Source organism: Belonocnema kinseyi, chromosome 1 (genome assembly GCF_010883055.1).
Source record: "Belonocnema kinseyi isolate 2016_QV_RU_SX_M_011 chromosome 1, B_treatae_v1, whole genome shotgun sequence".
Taxonomy (NCBI): Eukaryota; Metazoa; Arthropoda; class Insecta; order Hymenoptera; family Cynipidae; genus Belonocnema; species Belonocnema kinseyi.
The window spans coordinates 77,388,230-77,396,277 of NC_046657.1; the positions used below are offsets into that span (position 1 = coordinate 77,388,230).

At 31.7% G+C, this 8,048-nt stretch overlaps 1 protein-coding gene across 1 annotated transcript; it reads left to right on the forward strand.

Moving 5' to 3' along the window:
* Positions 1-3,247: 3,247 nt before the first annotated feature.
* On the forward strand, positions 3,248-4,030 carry LOC117178291. The gene has a single exon (XM_033369660.1). The coding sequence runs from the start codon at positions 3,248-3,250 to the stop codon at positions 4,028-4,030; it is 783 nt and encodes a 260-aa protein (XP_033225551.1).
* Positions 4,031-8,048: the final 4,018 nt, after the last annotated feature.

Below are 8,048 nucleotides of genomic sequence, written 5' to 3' on the forward strand. Positions count from 1 at the left end.
AAAATCCAAAAAAAAAAACTAATAGGAACATTTTAAGCCAAAAAACGCATAATATGAAAAAAAGTCTAGAGAAGAAGAACGTAGATCGTACATAAAATTATGAAAAATAAAAAACTCAATTTCGCGATCAGCCTATGCAAGTTAAAGAAAATGAATAAACTAAAATTGCGCGCCCTGAAAAGATGATCAAATTTGTCATGAATCCGCTTTCGAAAGGACGCGCAGTTTTTGTTTTTGTCGTAAAAAACATTACAGTTACAAAAATTAAATTTTTGGAAAAACGACACAAGCTATGAAAGAAATAAATAGACAAAAGTTGCTCTTTCAAAAAATAGTGAAAACTCGTTTAAATTTGTCATAAATCATTTTTGATACGTAATTTTTGTTTTAGTTGTAAAATATAATATTCTAAATAAAATTTTCTTTTGAAAAACGACACAAGTTTCAATAAAAATTTTAATAATAATTTTTATTTTAATAGAATAACATGTTATGCAAGATAAGAGAAAAATATATAAGTGAACGTTATAAATTAGATTTTTAGTGCACTTGGTAATATCTGAATAAACAGCCCCTGACCGACGTACAGAAATAAATATAATATACATTTGATATAATAAAGTTTTACATAATGTAGAAAAATTCATATTTTCGATGAAATCTATTGCGAAGCACCAGGCACGTGATCAGAATTTGTTCGTTTAATCTAAAGGAGCCTTAACAAAATGAGAGTACGATTGGCGCAGGTTTATTGTTTAAAAAATTCTAATTTCCTAAATTAAATGTCAGCAATTTGTCCAAAAAATGGGAATTGTTATTTATCAGGTTACTGTAACACATACGAACATTATAATATGGCACACTATTGAAATATGAATAACCAGTTATAAATATAAATAATACACTTCATTATCAGGTACAGTAATCTATGTGATAGATAGGGGTTGATTATTAACGTCAAGGTTAGGAGCTCAAAGATCGTAGTGAGTATTTTCGCGGAACCCAAAAATCAGAGACTATTCAATCTGTCAAATCCGTCAATAAATTACACAAAATTGTCAATTTTTTTAAGGGGGTTGATTTTGGAAGTTAAGAGTTGGTTTGCGGAATTTTTTTTTGCGGATTTCAAGAGTCCAAAAAAGCCCAAAATTCTAGTGTAATTGAATTTTCATTATTACGTGATTTTAAGAACTGTAGGTGCTGGGTTAAAGTAACCTGGCACCTCAACAAGAAAATTGATTTTTGCACAAAGTAAAGGGACCAAAAAATTTAAATTCACGCCCAAAAAAGCCCAAAATTCCGAGCTATAAAAAATCCCAAAATTCGATTGTGGAGGTGCTAGCTTAATGGACCTCAAAAACATGATGGGGGATATTATTCTTCTCATGATTATTCTTATTATTTACAGAAAGAGCACGCCTCCAATTTAACGCGTCATGTACAACGATTCCATGACAAAGAATATAAGGAATTTAGAGAAGAAGAAGCGAACATGAAAAATGAAGAAAAATCTACAAAAAGGGACAGGAGGAATTACACACTGTCAAATTTACACTTAACGGCTGATACTTTAAAAGAAGCCTGTGTAGAACTTACTACAGTGAATGAACGACCATTTTCATTGATTGACGATTCTGGATTTCGAAAAATTGTCGATCCCATCTTAAAAGCTCTTCCAGCAGGTGAAAGGCTGTTTTTGAATCCGGAAAATGTTCGAAGCTCCGTCCTGGATGCAGCTGACGACGTTCGGAATCAGATTAAGACTGAATTGAAAGTAAGCACATTATTTTACTGCATTAAATATTTATCTCTCCTTTTTTAATGATATATATTAAAATACCCAGATGAATGCCGTTTTTTGATTTTTCTAAACGCTGCTTTTCATAAAAATATTCAGAGATCATTAAATCATATTTAGAACGCATTAAACTTAACGCACTTAATTCGATTAAAACTTTTTTTACTGCTACGTATAGTTGTTATTTTTTACAGTAAGGATATCATTCATTTTTCAATGAGTAATTCTTAAATCTTTCACTTTACAACTTTTTCATTTCGAATCTTAATTTTGAAGCGAGAATTTTCAATTTAAAGAATCTTCAAATGCATTTCTGAAGAATGAAACAAATAAGTACTAAAAGCATTGAAAATTAAACTCTTAGTATGAAAATTTGTTTTAGATAATATATTATATTCCATTTGAAAATGGTCAATTATTTAAGAGAAAAAATATTACATTCTTCATTTAATTTTGATTCAAAATGAGGTTTGTTATAAAATGAGTTCATTATTTTCTTTTAAATGACTAATTCGCATGGAAATCACTGAATAACAATCGAAACCTGTTTTTATATCAGAAAATAAAAATATATTTTTTTTCAGGGGAGACTTGTGTCTGTGAAAGTAGACGTAGCCACACGTTTTGGACGCTCTTTTAAGGGCATCAATGTTCAATTCCTGAAGGATGCAGAATTAACATTGCGGACCTTAGCTGCAAAAGAACTAGAAGGAAGGCACAAGTGAACAATTACTCAATTACATCAAAACTACTCTGGATGTTTATGGGATAGATATAGAGAACCTCTATACTTTCACCTCGGACAACGCAACGAACATGATGAAATTGTGTCGTTTGATAAGGGAATGTCAACAGAGAGCTGCCATGGGAGACTCGGAAGACTGCAGTGACGTGAACCTGGATAATGACGAAAATTATATTATAAATCAACATGAGGAGGATGCTAATAATGACGAGGACGCTGAAGATGATGAGGAAGAGGCCGAAACTTTAACTCTGCGAATTGAAGCAGATGAAGAAGATGATCCTCAGGAAGGCGAGCAAGCGGAGAATAAGGATGAAGAGGAAGTAGCGTATCTGGTGGAAGCTTGCGAAGTTCATCACAGTAGCTTGGGAGTCAACTGCATTCGATGCGCTGCGCATTCACTTCAACTTGCTATAAATGACAGTTTGAACGTGCACTGCACAAGAACAATTTCCAGAGCGCGAAAAGCTGTTGTGGAATTTCGAGTTCCTACCATGCTGCACAAAGTCCGTGAAAAGGCCCGTGAGCAAGGAATTATGGAACAGATCATCAAGGCAATCCTTGATAACGATACCAGGTAGCATTCCGTACTGGATATGCTACTATCCCTTCAAAAATATAAGCGTTTCAACTTTCTGTTGAAGAAGTCAGTGAAGCTAACAGAAAACGATTGGAAAAATATAGAATCATGCATTAAGTCGCTCATGCCTGCAAAAATTGCGACAAAACGGTTGCAGGAAGAGAACCTGCTTCTCACAGATTTTATTGTCGCCTGGAAACAATGCATGTTTGAAATCCAGGAAGTCAACACATCTCTAGCGAAATCCCTGGTCAAGAACATGGAAACGAGGCTTCAGACACCCATGGAAAGCGAAGTCCTCCTCGCAGCAATGCTTCTAGATCTTAGAGTTTGCACTTTGTTGACCATCGAGCAAGAAGAGCAAGCTATCCAGCACTTGCGAAAACTGTGGAATAAATTACAGTCGCAAGCAAAACGCGTCGCAGTTGAATCGAATGAACCAGCTGAGAGCACAATCAATGAGAATGAGCAAGAGAATACTGAAAATAGCGCATCTCAAAAGCTGGCTACGCTCATCCAACAAAAGTATTTGGAGAAGCATCAAGGGCAGGAAGGTCATCAGTATGCAGGCTACGACATCGCCATCGCCTTGAGGAGTTTCAGCCATCAACCTCCGCGCTCGCTACAGTCCAGCGTGCTCACATACTGGAAAGAAGACCGGTACAAATGGCCAGAACTATTTTCACTGGCCATGATTGTACTCGCGACGCCTGCTACTCAGGTGAGCGTCGAAAGACTGTTTTCCGCGATGAAATTTATTTTTTCCGTCTACCGGTCGAGTTTGAAGGGCAACATTGTGGATGCCATTCTTGTTATTCGATGCAATAAGGACATTTTTGGAAGTAATGGCGAAGCCCAAAAAAATAAGAAATTGAAGTTGGCTCCGAAACAACTCAGGGACATATAAGAGAAATGCGTCGGTCAAGGTAACGATGGTGTTGTATTTACCTTGCTCGACGCACTCGGTCTTCATACTTGATCCACATTTGTGCCCAGAATTTTTAAAAATAAAGGTCAAGCATCGACAACTGTAATTTTGTAATTGTGAACTCTCTTTTGTTAAAGTGACTTCGGCTTTAACGAAAACATTCTCATCACGTATCTCATGCTTCGTCTTTGATTTTGTACAAAATGCGAAATTTTCCACATTAACTTTAACTATATTATGCTTATATCACATGGAGATCATATTTATCTATGTATCCCAATATGGGACTGCTCATTCAGATTTTGTAAAATAATATACAAATTCTATTTTCATGATTAATTTAATATTTGTTCCTTATTTTGCACTAATTTTTATTCTTAGATACCCTGACAAAATGTATAATTTCAATAAATTTATATCATTACAATTCATAATATGCATTGATATTTAAAAAAGACTTGTTTTCAGTCTTACTTTTATGATTTAAAAAATTGCCCACCCTATAGAAAAACCTGTTTTGTTAAAAAACATTTGATTGCACTTTGTGTCACTTTTTCAAAAACATATTTGTTCATTTTCAATTATTGTTTACAGCTTAAACAAGACAATCGCATCCTATCAACAACATTCATAACAAGTTTGTAGATCTTTTTTGGCTCAACAGGTTCTGTTCATTAATTTCTTTTATAGCTTGTGATACTTTTCCAAAAATATAATTTTTTTATTGTAAAGTTATTTTCAGCAATTAAATCCTATGCTACTTTTTGTTGAATAATTACATATTCTTGAAACATTTCTTCTAATGTTTAACAAATTTCTATTTTTTAAACAATTTTTATTTGCTAAAGGGGTAATTTTTCTATAACTTAAAAGATAAAATAAAATATAAGACATACAATTAGTTAGGATTTTAAAAGTATTTTTAGAAAAATGATTGTTTAAACAAAGTATATTTGATTCTTCAAACAGATAGAAATTGATTAAAAATTAAAATAAATGTATCAAAATTACGTAATTATTTTAAAAAATGTAGAATATGATACTAATTCAAAAAGAAAGTTGATATATCTGGCTCATTTTTAAGGAATTTTGAGAAAAAACAATAAATAATTATGCAAATAATTACTTCATGTTTTTAGAAAAATTTAATTCTCCAAACAATGACAAACAATGACACTTCATTTAGAAAACACTATTACTTTTTTTACACTTTTTGAGAATAAATAATATTTTTAAATATTTACATTTGCTTAAACAATTGAAAATAGTTTAAACAGTCGTTGCAAATATTTGAAATAACTTTTGTTTAAACAATTGAAAATGGTTTAAACAGTCGTTGCAAATATTTGAAATGACCATTATCAATTATTTATATACAAAAGATGACGGAAATTGCTAAAATGATGCAACAATGATACATAAAAATGTAGTTTTTTAAATTTTTAGGTCATATTTGCGGCGCTGCGAAGAGGGTGGGGTGGGTTAGAAGTTAAAACTATGAGTAGTTTCATTTGTAAACACTCTTCTTAAATCCCTAAAAAACTTGGAACATTTCGATGAAACCCTGAAACATGAGTTCAATTAATATTCGGATTTCGAAGAAAAATAACGGATTTTCTTTCTCCAGAAATGGAAACATTGGGGGGGGGGGTGTCTTGTCCTGTAGCCCGAAAAGCGTTTTTCTTTGAGGTACACATTCTCGTCGTGATATTCGCACTGCGCGCTCGATTCTTGACGGACATTTGTAAATGTATGTTTTTTGAACCACTTTAAAATAAATAAAAATACTACAATAATTTTTTAATCCATTTTTTTCTCTGTCGCGTTGTTATGCTACTAACAGGATTTTGGTTCTCATATTATTTTTGATGGAGAAAGCAAAATATCCTACGAGTCTTCTATTCGGTTCTTAGGTATCACGAGTCTATTGGCATAATATTGGAATTTTCGATTTTCTGCAATATTACTGACGAGAAATAAAAACAAAATTACGAGTGCTATTGAAAAATGGTGATGACAGTTTGAAGGATTTTTCAAAATCAAAGTTTGGTTAAAAATTTAAATTTTGTGGTGTCAGATTTTCGGCAATTCTAGAACATTCTCAATCATTTTTCAAAACTTTTTTTATCAACTTTTTCAAAATTTCCCGCAAATTTTTCATGCATAGTTTGACCACAATATGGAATTTTTGATGTTTCATTATATTTTGTGCAATCAAAATTTGAATTTTTGATATTCCACGAAAATCCAAAAATTTGTTATGCTTTCAAAAAACAACTTTTTTCTTCTACTGACTTTTTTCATATCGTGCGTTATTTGGCTTAAAATTTTCATTCTAGTTTTTTTTTTATTTTGAAAATGCTCTAATTCTGATAATTTTCTATTTTTAGAAACAAGTCATAAAGATACATTGTTTTAGTTTATAAGTACTATGAATAACCGTGCATAGAATTTCAAAATCTTGAAAGATATGGTTCTAAAATTTGTTGGTACGATCCAACTTTTAATTTTCAACTTTTTCATCAAATTAAAAAAGTTATTATGATCATCTTGTAGAGCTTTCAAAAATCAATGTCTTTCTATTAGTGCTTTTTTCATATCGTGCGTTGTTTAGCTTAAAATTTTGATTTTCTGATTGATTTTCAAAACATTTTGAAAATGCTATAACTCTGAGAATCTTCTTTTCATTGAAAAATGTCCTAAAAATAAATTGTTCGTCTCTTTTATTACTATAAATATCCATAAATCGATTTTTCAAATTCAGAAAAAAGTGGCCTCAAAAATTTCCAGAATGCCCGATGATGTATTTATCTCGCGCTTCGCGTTCGATTATGTGTTTACCTTGCGCTACACGATCGGTCTTAATGTTTTCGCACATTCTTGCGCAAACGTTTTAAAATTAAAACTCAATACATTGACCACTGTCATGTTGCGATTGTGAATTCTCTTTTGTTTGAAGAGCTTCGCTTGAGAGTGTGAGATCACCTACGGCACGTGACTGATGGCAATCGCACTCTGAGCTCGGTATTTGCGTTTCTTCCGCATTCGTGCACAGACCTTTTAAAATCAAAAGTCAACGGACCGAAAATTGTAATTTTGTGATTTTGAACTCTCTTTCGTTAAAGCTCTTTTGGCTTTGAAAAACACATTCTCATCACGTATTTCGTGCTTCGCACTCGATTTTGTCCAAAATTTTAACTTTTCTACATTATACACAACACTTTTATATTAATTAGGATACATTTTTTATGTAACTCTGCCTGGGATTGCTTATTCAAAAATTGTAAAATAAAGAGATTCTTATTTCCTTTTTCTTTATAATTTTTTTTTAATTTTTAATCTTGTTTTTTACGATAAAATAAAAACTACTGCGCATCTGTATAGGGTCAAATACAGGTACATATATAGGGTCCTATATAGTATATAGGATCCTATGCCCTCTTTCGTCTTTTCGGTCCCTTTTTCAAAAATTTAATTTTTTAATTTTCAATCTTATTTTTTCAAATTAAAAGAAAATCTACTCGTCCTATCTAATAATGATTAATAAAAAATTTATAGATCTTTTCAGGCGAACATTTTTGGTCTGTTAATTTTAGTTTGTACCTTGTGTCGTTTTTTTCTACCAAATTTAATATTTTCATTTTTAATGTTATTTTTTACGTCTAAAGCAAAAACTACGTGTCCTCTCAAAAATTATAGCTCTTTTTTTATGAGCAAGTTTTGCCTCATTTTTTTCGTAGCTTGTGTACTCTAATCCAAACATTTTTTATTTTTCCATTTTCAATGTTGTTTTTACGAATAAAAACAAAATATACGCTTGCTATCGAAAAGTGATTCATTATAAATTTGTAGGTCTTTCCAGCGCGCGCAATTTCAGCTCATTTATTGTTTTGGTATCTCGCATGGTTTGAACCAAAAATGGAATTTTTGGATTTTTCATTATTTTTGGTACGATCAAATTTGGAATTTTCAACTTTTCGAACAAATTAAAAAAGTT